Here is a 24724-nt window from a genome sequence, read left to right as displayed (position 1 = left end):
TTAATTTTCAATTCTTGTTAATTGTTCAGTTTTCAATTGTTGCTTGTATTTTATTTTATTGTAATTTCTGTTTTTTCTGCTTAATATAATTGTTATTTTTTGGCTAATCTTTTTAATTTTATTGGTTCTTTCAGGGATTTCATATCATTTTATATCGTATTAGATAATGGAATCCGAACTAACGGAAAGAATGAATTCAATTCGTTTTCGAATATTCATCAGTTGAAAATTCACCTTGAACCATCTCATTCACAATTCAATGATTCAGAATTCTCAACTATGCAATGGAAAATACGGTTCTCATTTCTTATTGACCTGTTCGTATCTCAGTTGCAAGAGAATGTGTAAGGACCCTTTTCTACGCCTCAGTCCTTCTTCCGGAATTCTCTCATTTTCTCTTCACGTGAAAGATGAACTCGCTAGGAATTCAAATCGAATTTCTGAATTAATGAGCCGTTTTGTCTTCGCCATTTTTCTTCAAATTAGATACGGTGTAGTTGGAAAAATTGACGATTAGTTATAGTTGTTTCATGAATTTCAGAGGGAATATTGAAATTGTGAAACAATATAGTTATTCGAAACGAATATAATTTATGTGGATGGCTTTGTTCATAAAAAGAAAAACAGTGTACAAGTTACTTGGGTAAAAGTATGTGTAATTAATGTAGTATAGAGGCCGCTGATCTCAACAGAGAAGTTACTAAGTAGTAAATAGTTTTCTCCAAATCAGAGGTTGTAAAGAAACCGTTAGGCAGTATAAGTTTGCTAATATATAAAGACTCATAGTCGTGAAGTTGGCTTCCATCAGATTCATCGTATATTTGATAGAATAAGCACGTATACATAAATAAAATTTAGGCAAATAGTTTTCAAAATTAATTTCCATCGGTGAATCATCAAGAGGAATAAACCTCTGAAGAAGCCAGCATCCGTACTGGCGAAGCGTTTGGATGCAGTTCCAAAATACGACGATTTTCAAACCCGAATGGAAATAGTAACACTGAAAATCTCGGCCGCAAAAGCCTCAACCAACTTAACCTCTGAAAGTTACTGCCCAAACTTCCGAAAGTAATTTCTTGAAATTGTCTTCACACTCTTGTATCAAATGTTCTAGTCTCAATAAATTGATCTTTCCACATGGAAGTTGTTCTATATGTATACATTTTTACGCAAGATAAATCTTTATGTTCGTTTGTATAGCTCTATTATGTACATTCAGAGGTAATAAAAGTTAGACGAAGCATTATAAAAATGAAGAGAATGAAAAATGGTCGACAGCAAAGTTAATAAATAGAGGGTAGTGACAGTACAAGGGCGGACGTATGATATACGGAGAAATGCTATCAGTTAGGAACAGTTTGCGAACTGAGTCGATGCGCCTTCACGGTTCATTGTTTGAGTTCTATTCTTAGACCAATTCGATAATTTGAGAAGGTCGATAAATTTTACAAGATTTTTATTTTCAATTTATGATTGAACGGAAGTTGATGGGGACACGGTCTTGTAGAGAAAACTGAACTGAGATGTTCGAGAGGTCCAATGTATCCACCGCTAATTCAAGTTTCATTCTCTGTTTATGAATTTTTTAACTAGACATCAAGTCAGACAATGTGGTCTTAATTGAATTGAATTTTAACTTTAAATGTAAAAAATTGAGTTATTGCAGAATAAATCATGAAAATCACCTCACAAACGTTATAATCATTTCCATAGTGTTCATTCGAAAACAAAAATAATAAGGATGAACAAGTGAAATTCCATTTTTTAATAACATATCAAAAGTTTATGACAATTAATTTTTTTATTGGTTTTTGGATTTTCTGTAGAAAATTGTTCATTTATAAAATATTCTATAGTTACTTACAATTAGACGCATTTCATGCGTCTTTTTTTTCAACATGTGACTTTTTTTTCAACTCAATGATATATTCATCAAATTTTTTGACTTGATTACTGCGCTGTTGTGGAAAATAAATTCGCTGAAAACCGAACACCTCTATATAAGCTCTAGAATATGTTTAGAGAATTGATTAGAGAAATAAAACCAAAAAAGGAACTTTTTTAAAGACGGAAAACACGATTTTAGAACCTAGTTTTCGTTAGGCGCCATTTGATTTTATACTACGTTCTATATTCCCTGTACTACAAGTAGCTTTCATTTGTTCTGCAATGTGATGAATTAAACTTAAAGTTGACTATTGAGCCACTGCACGAATACTTTGGATTTATTCCTTATTTTATTTTAAGGTAGGTTTGAATTTGAAACACCGCCCACAACTACATCACCAATGTAATAATTCTCAATTGGAAACGTGGATTGACAGCTTTTTTTAATTTCATTTATTCATAAACTGGTGCCGCTTTTGATCATCAGCACGCCTCCGCCATCAGTTTTGGGCCGATCCTTTAAAAGAAAACGCCATCCTCATTTATTCGTGACAGGGCAGCATCATCATCCGACATTAAAAATGTCTAACGCGTATGAACTTGGACGTCTGAGTCACTTCGTTCGCGATGATTATAAAGTATGATGCTCCAACTTCATAGCAGACATGAATGCATAATTCTCGGAAAACTTGAACGGTAGACAAGAAACTGCCACAGTAATATATTACAAACATACAGTGGAATCCCTCACTCGAATTTTAGTTTTTTATAGGGAGCATAAAACTCGGCGGAGGGATTAGAGGGTCGTGGGGAAGATTTCCGGAAGTTTTCAGAATCAGTGGTGGAACGTGAATGACAATATAAATTTCGTGCCGCGATATTGCCAAGTGACTTTTTATTGGGCCTGTTTCCGTCTACATGTTTTTCTGATACTGGAAATTTAACGAATATAGATTTAAAAAAAGATATATTTCCGGAATTGTATCACAGAATCGAAACAAAATTTATATACTTCGAACTGTCAACGAAATATTGGGAATGTACATAGTTTTTGTGAATTTTTATACAAACTCTGTATAAAAATACTCATTGATACATTTGTTTTTGGAATCAGGTGTTAATTTACATAAACTATTCGAATTTACATTTTAATTATTTTATACTGTTATTGGTGAATCTTTTATCTACCTCTAAATAAGAACGAAACTAAATATGAAGGTAAGGATTAGTGGTTGAACCGTAATATTTTCTATAATTGAATTTTAACTTACTTGGTTCACGAGGTTGATGCATACTCCCTTCTCAAATATTGAATTAGAAATTGAAAATGCCTGATAACTAAGACATACGGATGAACCTTTTTAGGGGGTAATCGAAAAAAGCATAACGTTCGTCTTAGCGGTGATACCTAATTGAAAATGGCTTTCCATACCCTATCCGTTGCTGCTGCATTTTCGAAATTATGTTTATTTGTTGAGAAATGCCAATAATAAATGCGAAAACCTATACCGTATTAATCTAAATGCCGAAGATAAATTACTTCTGAACAATTTGCAGATTTTTTCTGTTCAGCATGGAATACTGGCTGGTCAAAAAATTCAGCCAGGCATACTCTGTCATGTGAATTGTAATGAAATTTTCAAAAATTGATTACAATCTATACATTTTTTGGTTATACGGTAGTCATTTCGGAAATAATGGATATGATTGAACTTATTTTAAAAGTAACGAACCTGTAAATCGACTTGCCGAGCTATTCTTTCTTTTATTTTAAATGGTCAACTTGAACCGTTCTTTTCTGGATTATTGTTTTTTCCTGGAAATTCAACAGGCGAATCAATAGTGAAAAAGCTAGGTGCAAATCTGAATAAAAAATTCGATGAGGGATTAAACAAAACGGTTTGATTAAACTTTTCAATCTTATATTCATATCTAAGAATTCGGGATATTCTGGATACCTTGATTCAATTTTGCTGGGAAATATTTCAGATTTCAGAAAAACACCGTCGCCACTGATGATGTCAGTGCTGAAGACGCTTCCAAGGTGTCGTTACGTCCCCTAATTATAATGTACTGTCGTAATTACAGGACGCTCTACGTGTCTGGATCTCAGGTTATTATGGGAGATGATTAATACTGCAATTATATACTCTCTTCGTCTTCTGATATCGGTTTGGCCCTTCGGTCTTTGTTGCGTAACTGACTGAGATTTATCGATGGTGATTTTCTCCAACCCCATTTTCCATTGATCTTCCACTCTTGAGAACTTTAATACTGTTCAAAACTGACTTTATACTCCCAGTATTATGGGATGATAAGAAACAAAGTTACAATAATAGTTTAGATGTCGGCTATTTTGAGATAGTTTCAAGGGTGTTTTCGACTAAGTTTTGGAGATTACTGTAAACTGATGGAAAATGCCAGGTTACTCAATGATTTGTTTTATTGTATGGTTTGTATATTCCTACTTCGTTCATTGATGGAATGAAAACAGGAATTGGGAAATGGCTAGGTTGGGATCTAACTTATTTATCGAATAGCGATGTACTCGTTATCGTTTTTTCGAAAGCAGTCAACAATGTTACAAGTTTTGGCTTCCATTGACTGAAAGCGGTGTGAAATCTATGGAAGAATAAATAAAATGAACATAACCGTGCCCCGAAATATTCGAATGAGTTTATTGAAACACAAAAAAAATAAGGAAAACAATCATGAATTTCACTAATACTTTGAATTTGAAATAAAAAATGACAGAAATATTTCACAATTATAGAGAGATTATAGAGAGTTATACTGGTACCATTTATGGTACAATCATAATGTGAAATTTGCAATAAAAATATTGCTTATTATTAGATTTTCTCTTAGTTTTCTCTTAGAGTTTTTGTTAGTATCATCCCATTACTTAACAACAAAGTCAACCTATGCATCTCTGAAATGTATATGTATGTTTTTATGTTTTTAGTTAACTTTCGCCATTTGTTTGACGTCAAACTGCTGTTCAAATTCAAACAAATGCCCGCATCAGCGAATCATTCATGTCGTTTGAACTTATTTGAAACAATTAATTAATTCGCTAATTTACTGCTTGTAGCGGAATATTTGCTGAATAGTTCATTGGTCATGCGGAAACAATACACACGGACAGTATTTGTTGAATTATATATACTTAGAGTAACTATTCCAAGGTTTATATACTGCTGATAGGGTTGCATAGTCTAAATGTCTCGCAGAATTCCAGAAGTACAGCATAATATCCGAGAAAAACAAATAACTGCAAATAATGTTTGAAACACCAAAACATGTTGAGTATATACATATACCCTCTTAGCAAACAGGGGATGAAGTGGAAGTTCATTCAGGATAGAATGAAGAGATAGAAAAGAAGAGATAGTAGAGGTAAGATGGAATGACGTGATAGTTCGTATGCCTTCGAGTAGACACCTCATAAAATTTGTCGTAATATACTCCGTATTATGTGTTTGAAATGAATAGTTAATTTCGATCAAAATGATTTCATTCTGTTCTTGATTTTGTATATATATATATATATATATATATATATATATATATATATATATATATATAAATCGAGAAAGGTTAATGCAGTTAAGCTGCATTACATTTCATGGCTATACTCAAACTGCAGTTTGAACCATGAAAATTAGAGATGAAACGGATAGTAGTTTGGCCGGATACCGGATAGCGGATATTCGGCAAGCTACTAGGCCGGAGCGCCGGATATTCGGCCCTTTATTGCGTTGACGCGATCAGTTTGATTTGAATGTTGGCCCGGTGAACGAGATCGGAAATATTCACGCGCATTCGGGTCGCACGTAAGCGGAGATCGGGTCGACTCGGGGACGTTCGAGTGCTATCGCGCGTGTCAATTTGTGTTTGTTTCTCAGATCGTTTGTTGTTCATTTCATTGTTTTATCACTTGTCGTCGTGATTTTATGTTTGAATTCTGATAGATTAACAAGAAATGTCATCATTGAAAACACGATCGCCAATATGGCAATATTTTGATTTAAACAGTGACGATAACAAGTACTCGGTATGTTTGTTGTGTTAGGTTAAAATTTCTCGAGGTTTTGAAGGAAAAAAGGCAGATACGTAAGTTTTAGAAGTTATGTTTTTGCTTCAATTGAACGAAAAGATATGAAAACGAAAAAATATGAATATTCTCAATTCTTATATTCTTAAACTGATTTTGTTAATAAACAAACTTAGTAGGTACCTACCAGTATAACAAAATTTTGGTCGCTGTGTCATTTCATTTTTATTTTCATTAGGTACCTACTACTACGGCCTTACTTTAAATTAGTTTAAATTCACCAATTTTATGAATGCAAGTTTATGACTTCAGCTTTTTTTTATTGATGTACATTGTGAATCGGTACCTTCAATATTTTAAAGTATGTTTTTTTTGTCATTTATTAGGTACTTCAGCCATGAGTAATCATTTGAAGTCCAAACATCCAGAGGAGTTTAAATTGATAAATAAAAAAAAACTGGTGAAAGTTCAAAGCCGGTTATGGCTCCGGGACATGTCGTTCCCAGCACAAGTGCATCTTCATCATCAGCAGAAAAACAACTAACACTGTCGGAATCGTTTGAAAGAAAATTACTTTGGAATGTAAATGATGCCAAAGCCAAGAAATATCATCATTTAATTTCAGAAATGATTGCTCTAGATAACGAGCCGTTCAGTATCGTAGAAAAGGTCGGGTTTAAAAGGCTTCTAGAACAAGCGCTACCTCGTTATGAATTACCAGTCGCACTTATATTTCTCAAATAATTGTGCCCGATATCTACAATAGAATTCACGACAAAATTAAAACAAACATTTCAAAAGCTATTGCAGTTTCTGTTACTTCTGACATTTGGACCTGCCTGCACAATAGTTCCAGCTTCTTGAGTTTCACAGCCCATTGGTTGTCTCCGGAATTTCAGCTGCAATATGGCGTTCTTGCTATGAAACCGTTTTCAGGATCACCGTTTTCAGGAGAAAATATAGCAAAGGAACTGAACAGTATTGCTGCTCGCTGGGATATTGATAGAAATAAAATTCATTTACTAATCCATGATAATGACGCTAATATGGTGAAAGGAGTTCGAGTTGCAGAGTATGATTCTGCTAGATGTTTCATACATTCACTTCAGCGAGTTGTTAATGAGGCAATGAAGGTCCAAGCTGAAGTATTAGACATGTTTGCTACTGGAAGACGTCTAGTAACTAATTTCAATCATTCAGGTTTAGCACAAGAAAAATTTGCTTGCAATTCAAAAGGAGTTACATTTACCGCAGCATCAGTTAGTGCAGGACATCAACACGAGGTGGAACTCTACCTACTACATGGCAGAACGCTTGTTGGAACAAAAAAGGGCTATCTCTCTCTATGTCGCTGAACATGAAACACTCACTAATTTGACGATACAACAATGGGGCCTAGTGGAGCAGTGCATAAATCTTTTAAAACAATTTGAAGAAATAACGAAAATTACAAGTTCTGGCCTTTTCTGTATATCCGAGGCGATTCCGCATATTTCTGCATTGAAAAAGTATTTAGACAAAAACGAGACTGCACAAAGAACACCAGACTTAGCTCGTATGAGAGCTTCTTTGAAAGCTGAATTGGAAAGTCGTTTTAAATCCTTAGGAGATAATCCAAACTACCTAATTGCTACCTTTTTAGACCCAAGGTTCAAGTCAGATTATTTAGGAGTTCTTGAAACTGAAAAAGCCCGACAGAAAATCATGATAGAGTATATAACAAACTCTTGCGAGGAATCTTCTTCTGACAGTGAAAGATCATCGCCGTCTTCAACACCTGCTAAACGAATGAAAGAAGATGAAACTGGATCCAAGTTCACACGTGAAGCTCATGGCACTTTTTGGAACTGTTTCAATGAAGTGGCAAAGGATAATAGTAGTGATTGTCGCGATCAAGAAAAACAAAATCCAATTGCTAACGAGATTGACTTTTTTTTAAAGACATCTCGAATCGATCGCAATCACGACCCATACATTTGGTGGTCAGTTAATCTAAATCAGTACCCGCAGTTGTCAAGGTTTGCTAGAATTTATCTTTCAGCACCTGGCAGTAGCGTTTACAGCGAAAGGCTATTTTCAGAAGCTGGTCTGGCATACGAAGCCAAGCGAAGTCGCCTCTTACCAACAAACGCGGAAAATTTGGTATTTATTCATCACAATTTGCCACTTGTTAATTTTGAGTATTAAACTAATAATTAATAAAACAAACATTTTTGATGTGCGGTTATAAAAATAAACGGTGTCCATAACCTATTGGAGTATGATTTGCCTTGTGTAAAATTATGAGATTTTTTTAAATTTTACTATCCGGTATCCGGCCAGATACTGTATTACTATCCGGTATCCGGCCGGATAGTTAAAACAAGGCCGGATAGGCCGGATATCGGGTAGTTACCGGATATCCGTTTCATTTCTAATGAAGATAGATGATAGCACAGTCTCCTATCGAAAGCTCTCGCATATGATGGTTCCATAAATTAATTCTGAAAGGAATATCTATTATTATTCAGTTAACTAGTCTGAAGAAGAATTTAATTAAATTCGCAACGTCGGCAAGAATACAATTGTTTTTTTTAAGAAAAAATTGATCCTGTTACCCAACCAACTCCTTTTTCAGAATATCTATTATCACTGTGAATAGTTGAAGGTCTTATTTAGTCACCACTCCTGCTGCTCGCGAAACTCCTCCAAGATAAAAGCATACGATACACATTGGATCGAAATGAATAATATAACAGATTGTGTTGCAGGCTATGAGGAAAACACAATAAGGAATGTAGAAAAATGAAATATTCACATGATCCCCGCACACCAATTGTGCCTCAGGCGACGCTAAATCAAATATTCAACACCTAAGGAGTGCATCCGAGAAGTATCCCGGCTTATAAAAATGAATGGAATTTGCACGCTTACACATCCTCTCGGAACGATGGCTTGGCGGGATATCTACGTATGTAAATGTGAAATGTAGGAAAAATAGGATTAAATTTACAACCTGAATAAGGAAATTGCACTACCTACTTCAATTATTTTTCTGAAAATGTATGCGGGTCTATAGGTCATAATTATTTGTTTTTCCCATGGCGAAATATTTCATTACTATTATTGATATTGATCAATTACTAGCAGAATTTCATTCATTTCTCGATATATTCTGAACATGCTATTACGCCTCTCTCTCATGTATTCAGTTATCCCTCATGAAGGAACATGTTGAGAAATTACTAAGTGCAGTGATGACGAAACGTCGCATTTTGGTGTAATATGCAGAAACACTATTTCTTATACAAATATAGATACAGATACATATATTATTATGTATTCCGAAATTAACAGTGTTAAATAATATGCCTCCCAGACTGTTGAATAATTCACTGTCCAAAAGTAATATTTGCAAATAATTGAGTTCTGTAGAATAATAACTATAACAACGTTGCGATAAACAACGTTGTGATGCAAAGATAACTGAGAACGTTCTTGTTGAAAATGAAGCACAAGAACGCGGTAGGAATCAAGTTTCTCAAACTTTCGAAAAATGAGTTTAAGCATTATAGAACATCAGTATACTACTTTGATAGCCTCACCAAAAATGCCGCTCTTAAAAAAGACAATAGAGACCATACTTCAGTGTCTGCCCTCGTTGTCTGCATGGGAAAATTTGAATCCGTAAGAGGTGCAAAGTCGGGTAAATTAGGAGGAAATGGCCAATTTCAGAGCTCATTCAAATGACAAATGAAAATTCAGGTAATTCCGATAAGTTCCGGAGATGTTCGAATTTAAACGAAGTTCGCCATATTCGTTGTATTTTTTTCTGACGTTTATTCAAGAAGATATTGAAAATAAAACACTTTTGTCTCTGAGACAGAGTGTAGTTCCAGAAATTCACAATAAGTTTTCACTACCTTTTGAACATTTACTGCAAAGTAAACAAGTGAAGATGTTTCCAGCGAAAGATTTACAAACTCAAGAGAAGATGGACTGTACGGAATCATTCAATCCAGAGCGGTCAGGAGTATTGATTTCGCTATTGTTTTGCTCACGAACATTTGTAAAATGCTATTCATGTAGCAAGTGTTTCCTAAATTATCCAATCCAATTTTCTTCTCTAGATTTTCAGGACAACTCTCTAATGATCCGTGAGGAAGAACATGTTTCACATAATCTCCATAAGAACCATTTCTCAAGCTGCGATCGATCCTTCCAAGTGGAGAAGGGTTTCGTAGAGGGATCGATTTGGCACTTGCTTCATGAAGCTCTTCTACTGAAAGGGAACCAGAACTACGAGGACTGCAACTCATATTTGGGGGGCAAGAATGACCTAAGTCCATTGACCGCACTGAAAAAGAAGAAGGTGGATCAATCACTTGTGAATTAACCTTGATAGAAGACTGATGAATATCCACATATCTCGGCTTGTTTTGAAGATATTTTAGTTCCGTACTGAAATTAGGACAATGCATGATCTCATCAAAATTATGTGAAGGAGGAATAGTTCCAAGGACCGAAGCAGGATTTCCACGTTGAATAGCAATACTAATTATTTCTATCAAAAAAGAGGCAGAACGGTGATCTTTCGTTGCTTGGCCTATTCTCCTTCCCGAGTTTATGAACGAAAAACAGAGACTCCGGGCCATAAACATCAAAAGTTTTAACCCTTACTGGATGGAACAGATATTTCTTACCAAAATTTTGGTATTTTTTTCTTTCCAATATCTCGCCAGACAATCCTGCAGTTTCAGCAGACTTCGAGCTTCCGGCTAGATGGGAAGCCGCGACCGTGTCAACGCAAGTGAAGTCCCATACCACAGGTTTACCGTATTTCCATGGTATGAGAGACATACCATCTTGTCGTTTACCATCATCTCGACTGGTACCTAAGGGTTCCAGAATTGCAGGAACATCAGCTGACAACATAGCTCGTTTCAATATGTCGTTCACTTGGTGATGTCGAGATTTACGCCCTGCACTTCTCCTACAACTCAAACCATGTGTACCTTTCTCATCAACTATACTAACGCAAACACTTGATCATTACTGTTTTCAGACGAGCCTTATCGTATACACTTGTTAATTTCAGAAGTTTATCAGTTATAATGTTCAGAAGAGGTCGGTCCCATGCACTTTGTATTTTCTTTTTATCTGTAGGAGGAGCAATATTAGTTGCGGCATGCCAAAGTGATTCACCTTCAGCATAAAAAACGTCTTGGATATTGATAAATATGGAAGGAAGGATGGAATCGATAAGATCAGAAACACTATTGACTGATGACAAAAAAGCTGGTAAAGCTACGGAAGAAGCCGAACGTAGCCCTAGTCCGCCAAGGTTTACAGGAAGCGTTGCTTGGAGTCATGAATCATTATTGAAATGATTGTTTGTAACATATTCCGTCGTGTTGCGGAGTAAATTATCAAATTCGTCAAGCTCCAACTGACTTGACCAAGTGGGGGCATATCTGAGAGTGTACATGAGTTTTGGAATCGCCAAACAATTTTTCAAAAGAAAAAATGCAACGTGTTTTGGAAGTCCATTAAATCTGGTGGTCAGCAATTTGAGTGATTCCCGTTTTTCTCGAAGATGTTCTGAAAGTGAACCTTTAGAAAGAGGAGCACCCAGAAGACTCCATTTAGACTTTTCCAAAATTCTTATGCCAGAAGCCAATTTCAAAAAGAGGGATTCGGAAATATTATTCGCAGTTGAAAGAGAAATCAACTCGCATTTTTCAAAATTTTGTTCAAGTCCAAGATGTTTTGAATAATCAATGATTTTTTCTAAATCCTTTGAAACACTGTTTTCATCGCCAGCGATTGAGCTATCGTCCAAATACCGACAATTAAATTCAGATGATAAGCTTCTAGTGAGTTCGTTGATGATCAGACATAAAAGAGCAGGTCCTAAGGGATCACCTTGTTGAACACCTCTCTCAGACAGAATCAGATGTTCACCAAAACTCAAATAAGAAGCTGATTCATAACACTGACTTAAGAAGGGATATAATCCTGGAAAGGAATCTTCAACCGTACGAAGCATGATGTTCAATCATGTTGAAGGCATTTTTGAAGTATATTTTCAGGAAAATTTTTGAATCGGGATTTGGATGAAGATTAATATATCTACGAGCAGCATGAGCAACAGCTTCACATCCACCTGCAGTACCGAAACCAAACTGTAGTGGACGTAACATCGATCCTAGTTCGTCTTTAATCCTCATACAACCAAGTTTAGCTACCAATCGACGATAAAAGGTACCGACGGCAATCGGTCTTACTCCTCCATTCTTTTTCCGAAGAGCACACAGTGAAGCGCCAAAAAGTATAGGACAAATTTCTGGAGAAACCCTTTCAGTAAAAATGAAGTCACATAATTTTGTGACAGAAGAAAGAAGTTTCTGTCCTGAATTTCCAGAGCTGTGACTAATGAGGTCTTGCATATGGCTAGGGCGGAAAGAATCTAAACCACCAGCATAACCAGAACGAAAAGATTTAATTGCCCCCGATACTTCATGTTCTAAAAATTGGAACACCGGAAACTCTGAAAAATCGTGTGGTGGTTGCGAATCTAGAGGATGCGTGAAGGAATCTGATCGAGGGTGTTTTGATCGGAGAACTGAAAGTGTGGATTCATCATATTCGGCCAACGTATCACTTGAGATCAAGATTCTGATAGCTGACCCAATGTCACCTTCAGCTATTTTACCCAAAACAAGCTTAGAAAAGTTTTGGTTATATTTCCTTTTATCGATCTGAAATGGAATGACATTGGTCTTGGAATTAAGAAGTTTGATGTTTTTCTTTATAAGAGATGCGAGAGAAGATCTACGGGAGTCCTTGGCATGTGGGATGGAGAACAAAGTATAAGGAAGAGTTAACAAGTTGTCCCAGCGTGTTGGAGAGTTTGTATGTAAACATTCATCTATAATTCCGCAAAGGGCAGAGGCAGAACAATTTCTAGCAGATTTGGGAATCCTTTTTATAATGTGACTGGATCGTTTCAATGAGGACAATTTTTCATGAAACGTACTATTGAATGACGCATCTTTATCAGAATGAGGCAACAGAACAGAATCCACAGCTCGTGTGAAAGCTGATTTATTCAAAGAAGATGTAATCGAAATTTTATGAACTTCTACCATCATGAATTTTTAGACCTTTCGTTGTTTTAAACGATTTTTCACAAATTTTACAAAATTTGTTATCAAGAGAAGGGACATCGTTAGCAGTCATTGAAATGAATTATATACAACTACGGAATTAACCTAAAGAATAGAATGATTTTATGCAAGTTGTTTGAAATGAGCAAAATATGTGTTTTATATGTAAAAGATATATTTTAAAAATACTTAGCTTTTAGTTGAACTGGTCATCTTGAATTGAATGATTTTTCCACCTCCTGAATTTAACGAAAGTTTTTTTGACATATATGTCAGTTGTAGATTCATATATATATATATATATATATATATATATATATATATATATATATATATATATGTATATATGTGTAATAAACACCGTTATAAGTAAGTCCTTTTGGCAACAATTTCAGTGATTTATCACATATAATTTACAGAAGAAATGGGCACGTTTGTCCTAGTTTGAAATTCTATCTCTTACCGTGTCCGATTCTCCTTATCTTGAACGATATAGTGGACTAATTCTTATCCCAATTTTAATGTTGACCAAACAAAGAATAGAATAAAAGGACATGAAAGTTTTTTGTAGTTTTTTTTATGAGACGACTCATTTATCATTTGCAAAATATCTTTTTGTAGAAATCATCAATATGTACAATAAATTTGGAAGAGAAAAGCTCAAAACCTTATCTTTTGGATTATTTGAAAACCAGTTATTTCAAAAATTCATAACAACTACTGATTGATCAGTAGGAATTAAATAATTCTAGTTTATCGAAATTGTTTTTTGAAGGAGAAGCTCTAATTTTAGTTTTAAAGTCGCTATGGGTATTGATTACACATCTCCATTTCAATCGTTCTTGATATTGTTTTCAATTATCAAGTGATTAGTGAAGGTTAATAATTGATATTAAAGTAAAGGCGATGAACCTGTCATTGGCATCGCTTCAGGCTTTGCTAAACAAAGATTGAACACCTGGATGTCAAGAATATTTATGGACTTCTGGCAGAATCTTTAGGCTTGCCTTACTTCAAGGCGTTTATTCACCCTTCGAAGCTTGATACCAAACAGTTGTACTACTTTTTGCCTGCCCCGCTGGGGACTGAATCAGGTTTTCAGAATTTGGCAGAACCATACTCTTATCATCTGACCTGAGAGACCACTTACCATACAAACTAATCGGCTTCGTTAGGAAGCTAGGTTTATTTGGTCGAGTGTGAATAGGTGTGAGCCACAATAAGCCTTTGCGGATTTCGGTGGAGTGTCGATTTTGACCCAGTCACTTTTGACCTAACCTAACCTAAAGGCGATGTTTTCTTCTCTTACGAAGTCACCACCTATTGAGTTCGTCTCAATACACGGATATTAAAGATTCTCGAGGCTCCTCAGGGTGGTCCATTGCAAAGTCAAGTTTCTACATTGTTATTTGAACGGGATTCGTCCTGCGTCTTTCACTGCAAGGCAACTAAACAAAACCAGAACCGAAAAAAAGCATTCGTTATTCAACACCGGACAGCGCTGGTGTTTTTTATTAGTATTACTTAATTATAATACATGTCATGCTTACATTTACTGAATAATTTGATACTGACAAATTGGATAGGTTTACTTTTCAGAATTTCAAGTTATGAACATATTGCAACATTAAGGATACCATGTATAAATTCGAGTATATCAAATCAAAACAATTTGACCAACTGAAAATTACAAACTGTTTATTTATAACTGAAATAATAGAAACAAATTCTATGTTCAAGTTACAAGGTTTTCTTTATAATAGATATCACAATTTCACCAGTTGAGTAATGAATGATTCTGGTAAATAAACATAAACATGTTATATTATATCCGTGTTAGGAATAACACGTTAAAGGGTGAGACCTCGTTAGTCCTTAGCTCGCACAAGTTTCTCAACTTCTGAGAGTTGTCGTTCGTATGGGGACCACAGCTGATTAATGGGAAAACAGATTTCAAACAGACAGTTTTTTATATTTGGTAAAACATCATATCACTTGTTATTGAATTTGAACTATATCAACTGGTCATTCGTATCTTTTCTCGGCAACTTCTCATCGAAACTCATGTTATCATCTTAACGGTTTTTTACTACGCACCAAATGGTTGAAGTAAAAATTCTTGTTTTTCCAGTAAAATCCCAGCTAATATATTATATCATACGAGCAGTACGTGCCGTCCACCTACTTTGTTCCATCCTCATAACCCTTATAATGAAAACCTTATTCTCGAGACCGTTAAGGGACATCGTAATGTTTCAAACAGGTCCCATAAGAGCCCTACATTTCGTTATTGGACAGTAAATCAAGATATTTGGGATGATTTGGAAGAAAAGAACGTTATATATTCTTGAAATAGTGTGTCGGACTTGCAATTTGCCAAATTCTCAAAGTTTGAAAAACGTGATCAGGCATTTTCTTACGTAGAATGTGTTAACATAAAAATATAATTTTAACCAACATGCTGTATCAAGTGATATTACATATTTTGGTTTTCATTTGATCAGTATTTGGAACCTGATACAAGATTCAAATGTTTTTTTAATATTGAAATGCATGCATTAGTAGAAGTTCAACGGATTAAGCCAACTGATTATTTTTCTTTTCCTCAATTTGAGCTACTTCACACCATTTATATCCTCTTTGTGAGTAGGTGATACGCGAATTCTCTTTTTGGTGCTAACTCCGATGATAGTTCGCTAAATCGGAAGGAGCTGATCGGATTTGGGAGTGCCAACACCACGTACTACGCGAAATCTTTTTACATCTTAAGAGAGGCAAGTGTTCGCTTCTCAAAGAGGATTTTCTTGGCGAGATTGGGTTAGAGACGTCGCTCCGTTTTCTCTCTGACATACGACTGACTCATCAGCACGTACGTTCCACAACAAACACGTCGTGTAGCTGAATCAACGAAGAAAACTCATCATCATCCTGTCTTTATTTTTCATGAGACTGATTTGTTTGCGAAAAAAAATGGATTTGGACTCGTAAATGAGTTTATTCGAAACACGTGTATACGGTTTGCAATTTTCGGAGTGCTTTGTCCATGAATTTTTCCTATTAATGATCAAATCCACCAGTAAACCATATTTGATAAAAGTTGATCAGAATTAAAAATCACTTGAGCATATTCTCCATAGATCTAGATTTATTTATATTTCAAATTGTAGAAGGTTAATAACTGCAAATGATTGTACTTGTTTTGAAACTAAAATGATGAGAACCACACAAAATGTGTTCAAAAACGCCAGTCATCTCTGGAAGGTTTCTTGAACATAGTAGACTATACTTTTGCGGTTTGAGTGCATTCAGTTCCATGTTTGATGTCAGTCTCCATAAATTTACTTGCTTTTGTTATGTTACATTAGTCGGCTGCCTTTTCATTTGTGGTAAGGTACTGTGAATCATCTGCTGCTTGGATTTCTATTCATAACATTTCTTTACACTTGCTTGCTTTCAGCGTGAATAATAATTGATGAACAGTTTTCGGTTTATATTAATTTTAATAAGCCGAATAAAGCGTACTTGATGATGCTGGCGAGCAATTATTTATAATAAATTCAAAACTTTAACTACATCCATGAACGGTTTTACATTGAGAAAAAAAAAACAGTTCATCAGGTTCATTGGCTAATTTGGAAATTTGTTCTACTGGAAAATCATTTATGACAACACATACATTTTGCGTGTTAGTTGTAATAAATAATTGAAAATTAGTCGTTTATGTACGACTATATTAAAATAGTTTCTAATAAGCGTTATTACAATTACTCATTATTCACAGTGGTCAAAGAGAAATTGAGAATTATGTTTAAATATATGTTTTAGGAGAGTAAAAGTAAATCGGAGTAAAGTAAATCTAGTAATAATGGTGGTATCGAACATACATAAATATATAGAATATTCAGGAAAATTAAAAATTTCCTGTTTAAGTGAACAGTTGAACAAAATTGTAATTTTGTTCATTAAATTACAATTATTATTATTACGTAGAGCAATAAATTTTCCTCATAATGGTCATAATTCAATTTTGAACATGATCGACCTGTAGAAACGGTTTATTACTTTTTCGTTGAAATTCTTGACATTGCAGAATTGTATGCATTGTCCGTCGTATCTGCCGAACCATCTCTGAATAAATGTTTCTATAAATAGAGCTTGAATTGACCCCGGCCTGAATTAACCTCTCTTCTCAAATGAAATTGACTAGAGTGTGTTTTACACGGAATTCCTCCCACGGTAAGCTAATAAACGGCTGATTTCGATATCCTTTCACGCTAACATAGCAACGGGACTGAGTAATCTGGTTAATGAATGAACGGGGAAATTGCAAGAGCAAGGTAAGACGATAAAAAAAATTGGGAAAAAACCAAAGCTATGATAATTGAACACGTTAATTAGGCTTCCTAATGTTCTCTTTCAACGAGCTCCGAGAACCGTTATTTGCTTACAGAAATCCACTTTTGCATTTGGCTGACTTTCAGTTTCTCCATTTCGGCGAAGAAGTAGAAACAGAGATCGTGAAATAATGCAAATGAAATGAACTGTATTTACACAACGGCGGATTTGTACATTCTGATTATTCTGAATGCCAAGCATATATGGTAAATGGTAAAGTACTAGGTATTTTACGTGTCTTGGGTTCTAAACACTCGTCACCACCCTCGAAACCGTTTTAAAATAAAGTAATATTATTAAATTTTAACTTCAAATACACCGCAGAAAATATTTCATTAATAATGAATTTGGAAAACATAAGAATGTTCATCTTCAGAATGGGAATAAGAGTTTCATTTTATGTTGGACGATTACAATTTTAAGTATAGGTAAAACACAATGATAGAAATATGAATGTAGTGAAAAATAAAAGCTCTAGTTAGAGGCACCTGTTGCAAATGAATTTAATTACTGCCGTATATTAATTCACATACGAATTCATAATCTGGTAAAAATATCTATTGCATTACATGAGTAAGTATTGACAGTGACAATATCCCCTACTGAGATGTCATTTAAGAATCGACATAAAATTGTGGTAGTAGTTCAGAGGAGTAAATTAGTAGTTTGAAATTTTTATTTACTTTTATCTATGGACAACAAAAATATTGGTGACCATATTCACGAAGTGAACAATGTCAACACAATTTCTGTACAAATTCCGGTCCTGAGAAGGAAAATTTTCGTTAGTACAATCTTCATTCAACAAAATACGGAAGATAGCATAATTAGTATGAAGTACTCCCAAACGAGGTATTACAACTGAATTTATGTCTACAAAGTAATAAAGCACCGTAACTATGATCCTGCAGTATACGTGACTCAAAACAATGTTAATGATGGCTCGCATGTCAGGAACACCTCATGCTCTTGTCGTTGTTACTTATAGTATATCAACAGCAAAATCGAAAGATGTTTCGAGATATCGTAGGTGAATTTGATTGCGACAATGCATATAGGTTTTTAATATGCTGAATATTTATTCTGGCAATTAGTATACGATTTTACTTCATATACCTTTTTCATAGAAACCGATTAATTGTTATTTTCATCTGGAGTAATAAAGCTTCATTAATTGTTCAAATGTTATATACCTAGTTTTTACCCCTTTTTAATATATTTTTTTCGTTGCAGGTGAGATTATGATGACATTCAGACCAATAGTACTTCATAACGTGAGTATTAAAAGTTTTTAGAGGCGATTTCAATCAATTTGTTTACAATTTTCTTATAAATATAGTGAGGTATAACTGTTGTATAAGCTTATAATAATGAAGTAATTATCTTGGTTTTTCACAGTTTTTGTTCAATCGAGGACAGCCTGTACTATACTGATGATGCTCAACAGGCTAACACAGTGGTCTACCGGTGGATCTTCGATTGAAATCAAATTGTGGAAAATTGAAATAGTTTGGTTGACTTCATTAACCTTTCTTGATTAAATATTATATATTTTTATCAATTACATTATGATTATCATGGTGTATCTTATTTGGAAGTGAATTAACATGAAGTAATCTGACAAAGCATATTAACTTCACGTCTGGTATAAATAAATGCAATAAGCGGGTATTGTGGGATTTCCTTTAAATGTATTGGCCACATTTACACAACGTAACAATGAACTTTCAAAAGTTTCTATGCAATTCAACTTTTCATAATACTATTAATATGTTTTATTTTTCGTATGAGTTCCGGAAAGAAATGTATTTCTTATAATGCGCTGTTTGGAACCTTTGGTGTAGTAATGAATATTACTGGAGTTTCTTTCCCAACACCAAATCTTTATTTTCAACACCTCGACACGTGTTTCGATCACCAAGTGAACATCTTCAAGAAGGAAGATTAAAACTAGAAACTAACGCGAAGCTAACCCTATTTATGCTATATAGATATCCCATATAGGAATATAAAGCATATAGTATATAGCATAAATAGGGTTAGCTTCGCGTTTGGTTCAAAAATTATCTCAATGGCATGTCACAAATAACTAGAGTGGGGAAATGTTTCTCAAATGAAATTTCAAACAATATAGGCGTACCTCAAGGGAGTGTCTTGGGACCACTGCTGTTTATAATTTACCTGAATGATGTAAATTATATACAAGGTTATGATTTTTTGAATTTATTCGCAGATGACACGTTACTTGCATGATATGGACATGACGCTGTAGAAACAGTGGAGCGCATGAATCGATTGTTGAAAAATAATCTAAAAATTAATACGAATGAAACCAAATCAATGATAATTAGTAAGAAAAATAAACTGAAATCAATTGACTATGAAAAGCTTCAACTCGAAGTGGTGGGAGACAAAATTGAATAAGTGTCAGAATTCAAGTATTTAGGCTTCGTGTTGGATAAATCACTAACACTCAATGCACACTGTGACTATATTTGTAAAAAGATATAAAAAAAAACGATTTTTTTTTCTCCAGGATTTCATCCGAAGTTTCCATGTTTTCGAAAATAACAATATACAGAACCATTATACTGCCCCATTTTGATTATTGTTCCACTCTGCTTTATAATTTAGATAAAAACAATATACAAAAGTTACAGAAACTGCAAAATCGAGGTTTGAGAATCATCTTAAAATGTAATAGATACACTTCCATTCAATGCATGCTGAGTGCCCTCAAGTGGTATGATGTGGCAGATAGACTGTATTACTCAAGTATGATATTTATCTATAAAATAACCAGAAATTTATCACCAAAATATTTTGAATCCTTCATTATGTACAATAATCAAATTCATGACTACAGCACAAGAACCACCAATCAATTCCACATTTCCAGGACAAGAACAAAACAATCTATGAAATCGTTGTTTTTCAAAGGATTGAATGAATTCAACCAATTACCATACCACATTAAAGATTCTGTTACTTTATATTCATTCAAGGCTCAGTTGAAAATATATATATATATATTACATCACGTACTCTATGAATTTCCGGATTTTTTTTAAATTTTTATGTTTCACATCATCGAATTGTTTTATTGGTTCGAGCTTGGTTCTGTAAACATTGTGTTACATCGTGTTACATTGTGATATGTTAAATATTTCATTACCTACCCACTCGAATAATTGTTTTTATGCTCTAGTATAATTGTAATATGGAACTAACTATTCTGAATACTCCTGATTTGTTCTGTGTTAAGGAACACATTTCTATTTCTAGCTTTTTAGCTTCTTGTATTTATATATTATTTGAACGTATTTTATTGTTAGAAGAATTTTTATACTATTTTAATATTTTTTATATACCTTTTTGGACTTGTATTTATATTAGGATTTCATATTTTCAAATAAATAAATAAAATTATATATTAATAATAAAATACTCGTATGTCCATCCGTTTTGTGATAAAATATCCTCCCGTTTCAGTTTGAAATTGAATTGAAAATTTCGGTATTTTATTTTTATTTGAAATGATTTTCGGCAACATATTTTATTAGAATTCAGGTTACGTTATACTTATACTTTTTTTACTCTTCCTCTGTAGATACCTTCCTTGTGATCTGAACGATTTATGTGGATTTGTCGTGTCTCCTTTTCTATATTACTTCACTGTCCTCATAGTGCAGCAGTCATTCATCAAATACATCCATCCCTATTTGCATCAACTTTCGTATATAATAATTTATTTTGATATTTTCCGAAACGAATATATAATTCTCAGTTCTTTCCTCTTGAGAAAATCATTTATTCATTTCATCTTTCTCTTCATCTACAATTCAAATGTTTATTTCATGTATTTCAAAAGAGAAGTTTAATTTGTTTCAATTTGGTCATTCTATGTCTGCTCTTATTATTGTTCTACGTGTGGCAAAAAGTAAACATGAGTTATACTATTTGAAAGATGATAAAAACACTTTCAATATTGTAATTGAAGTATTCACATGAATCGATTTTATTTCTTATTACCAAGGTTAACATAATCTAAGAGATTTCAGAAATTCGATTTTTCTACAAAAATGGCTACGACAGTTCAAATAAATATGGGTGCAGATCTTATGTGTTCATAGTGTTCATAAATTATAACTTAAATCTAACTTGCCTTTTCAGAAATTACTTCATTCATGCGAGATAATCAAAGTGTCATACAATTTTTTTAGAACAATTCAACACATTTAGTTACATTCAAAAACAACAATCTTTACAATTTATAGGCAGGGGTTCAATTTTTTATGAACAATTATTAAATTTTAAATTAATTTGTTGTTATTATTTTTCCAAAATATTGAAATTTACTTCAATTGCCATTTAATTCAATAGTCTCATTAGTAAATTATCATATGAACCAAAAATCAGACAAACGGAGACTGGAGTGAAGTGTCCAGTCGGAAGAGAAACATTAACTAATGGACTTGATTACCTAAATTTGATTACAAAAAATATTGGTGAAATATCGATAGGCAGCATCAATCATTTTGAGTAAAAGAGGCCAGGAATGAGAAAGAAACTGAATATATGAATATATATATATATATATATATATATATATATATATATATATATATATATATATATATATATATATATATGATGTGTTGACAACATCATATATGATATATATGATGTTGTCGACGTTTCGCCATCATCTCAGATGGCATTATCAAGACGAGTTACTGCTTCGCTTCGAGAGGTGTAACTGATGTTAGGTTCTTCTTGTGGTATATGTGATATAAAAACAGTTTCTTTTCTATATTATGCATATTATATGCATATAAACCTTCCTCGTGAATCATTCTATCTATTAAAAAAACTACATCAAACTCCGTTGCGTAGTTTTGAAGATATAAGCACACATAAAAAACTAAACACAAAAATAAGCACAACTAAAAAAGAAGAATTAAAAATGAATAGCTGAAAATAACAATAATATTAAGCAAAATAAACCTGAAATGAAATAATAGTGAAATAAAATACAATCGTCTTCGGGTGATGACATCATCCGAAGACCATTGTAGATACTAACAATCGAAACGTCGTGAACTAACGTGACTTGGAATCTCTCAACTTTTTATTTTCTTTTTTCATTATTTTATTTTCATTTATTTTTATTCAATTGTTCTATTTTTACTTGTATTTTATTTCACTATTATTTCATTTCAGGTTTATTTTGCTTAATATAATTGTTATTTTCAGCTATTCATTTTTAATTTTTTTTTTAGTTGTTTCAGGGATTTCAAATCATTTTATATAGTAGACAATGGAAGTCCGAACTAGTGAAATTCATCATGTAAAATTGTCAATCACCTTCATACAAATAATCCACTTTTACTTATCATGACAAAATAGCTGTATATTCAAAAATTAGAAAAATTGAGAAAATGTTGGAATTTTCATCAACCAAAAACAAGCTCTTCTACTACTCTATACATACTATGTTATTTCACAGCTTCGCCGACAGATTGAAGAAGTATGCACTAAGTACACGCAATGGCAGCATAATGAAAGACTTCGGTAAAATTATCCAGAAATACACAGTATTTGAAGTAGATCCGTTTGTTTTCTGATATTTCTTGAATAAGTATTTCATCCATTCTCCGAAAGACATAATCGGCGAATATAAAGTGTTGTCAACCGGATTGAGAATAATAGAATGCCAAACTTATAAATCATATTTTCCTTACAAACTCAAATCCATCCCACACATACTCCCATTTACTTCTTCGAACGCATGGAGGAAAACAAACCAAAGGAGGAGAGAGAATTCACAAAGGAAGACGAAGCGGTTTGCCAGGTTCGAACTGCTGCCTGAAGGCAAAAAACATAATCCAGTTATTATAATAAACTCAGCCAGTTTTCCTTCGAGGACAATCAGATCGACACCTTTTTATTTAAAGTTCTCTGCCGGGAAAGTTGGGGAAAATTTGCTTTGCTCGCGACTCCAAACAACTCCATTCCGGTCTTATTGAACTCGAAGAAAGTTTGTGTTGAAACAAGTACCGTTGTTATAAATGTATTTCCGGATTTCACTTGTGACCGGGCGAGTTTTTAAACGTTAAACCGTTTCATTTAGGGTCAAATTTAGTAATTGAAGTTCGACTCCCTTTCTGTTTACAGATTGATCTGATACACATTTAGTTTTGATGACAATACAATTTAATAAATTCTATATCATTGTGAATCTTAGATGGCTGCAGCTACAAAATGGCGGACTACATATTTTTCCCAACTACCTCAATATGGGTATCAAATGATAAGACTTAACTAGTAGAATAGTAGTATACTTTGAAAAGAAAAAAAATTATTTATTGAAAAAAATATAATAATGATGTAGATAATGTACTAATAGCTAAAAAACAATTCAGAAGATCCTAAGTAGCACTTTCCTCAGCAATCTACGGTATTGATCAGATAAAAAAATAATAAATTCATTGGGCGTAGCGTAACCTGAGTAAATATGTAAATACTACGCGTAACCTGAGTAAATATATAAATACTTCGCACAAAGATTTTATAATTTTTTTTATCTGATCACCACCGTAGATTGTTGAGAAGAGTGGTGTGATGATTGCTACCTAGAACCTTCCGAATTATTTTTTAGCTTTTAGTGCATTATCAATAAAATCGTTCAACATACATTTTTTTACTTATTTTATTTGTGTTTTTCATCTGTTTTCCATCGCAGCGGTCGAAAAGAACAAATTAGATGTGTGTATGGATTAGTTGTTACTGAGGTATGAACCATCTAGGTAATAGTGTCAAAGATGTTTGGTGCTCGGAAGCAGAAGAGAGACTGGTGGGATTGATATTTGAAATGTTTCGTTTTTGCGCAAGTCATCATGGTACTTGATACATAAGCATCATATTATTCGAAATGAATATTTTTTCATCAAAGTATCACTTTCTAGCAAAAACTTGATTCAATAGGAAAAAGTAACCTCTTGATAGCTCATTTACATTTTATATTGGCACACTTGTTAGCAAAGCTCTTCCTGAGAGCTTCAAATTGTTCTTGTCCTCAATGTTTCAGTCAGTCATTTATTAATTTTTCATTCATGTTTTCTATTTTTTGCAATAATTGTGTATTTCGTCATCGCAGTATACGAACACACCAATGATGATGTCTGCCACAGTAGTAGGCAAAACGTTTGGCGCTCGCGTACATGTATTAGTGTAC

The 24724-nt window shown here is 33.6% G+C and overlaps 1 protein-coding gene across 26 annotated transcripts in view; it reads left to right on the top strand.

Annotated features, from left to right (window-relative positions):
- Nucleotides 1-24724, top strand: part of mbl (splicing regulator muscleblind) — a 684538-nt gene that overhangs the window by 507431 nt on the left and 152383 nt on the right. The window contains exon 1 of one of the 26 annotated variants that reach the window (XM_074176507.1): nucleotides 18721-18761. The exons of the other annotated variants lie outside the window; for them this stretch is intronic. Coding sequence (XP_074032608.1) covers nucleotides 18729-18761 — 33 coding nt within the window. The 5' untranslated portion in view covers nucleotides 18721-18728. Of the gene's footprint in view, nucleotides 1-18720; nucleotides 18762-24724 lie in introns of those variants that run through there. 26 annotated transcript variants of the gene reach the window in all.

This window comes from Leptinotarsa decemlineata, unplaced genomic scaffold (assembly GCF_025532065.1).
Source record: "Leptinotarsa decemlineata unplaced genomic scaffold, Ldec_3_MD MMD2_P_RNA_scaffold_14, whole genome shotgun sequence".
Taxonomy (NCBI): domain Eukaryota; kingdom Metazoa; phylum Arthropoda; class Insecta; order Coleoptera; family Chrysomelidae; genus Leptinotarsa; species Leptinotarsa decemlineata.
Note: the sequence above shows the minus strand (reverse complement) of the source record. Positions and strands in the feature narration are given on the sequence as shown.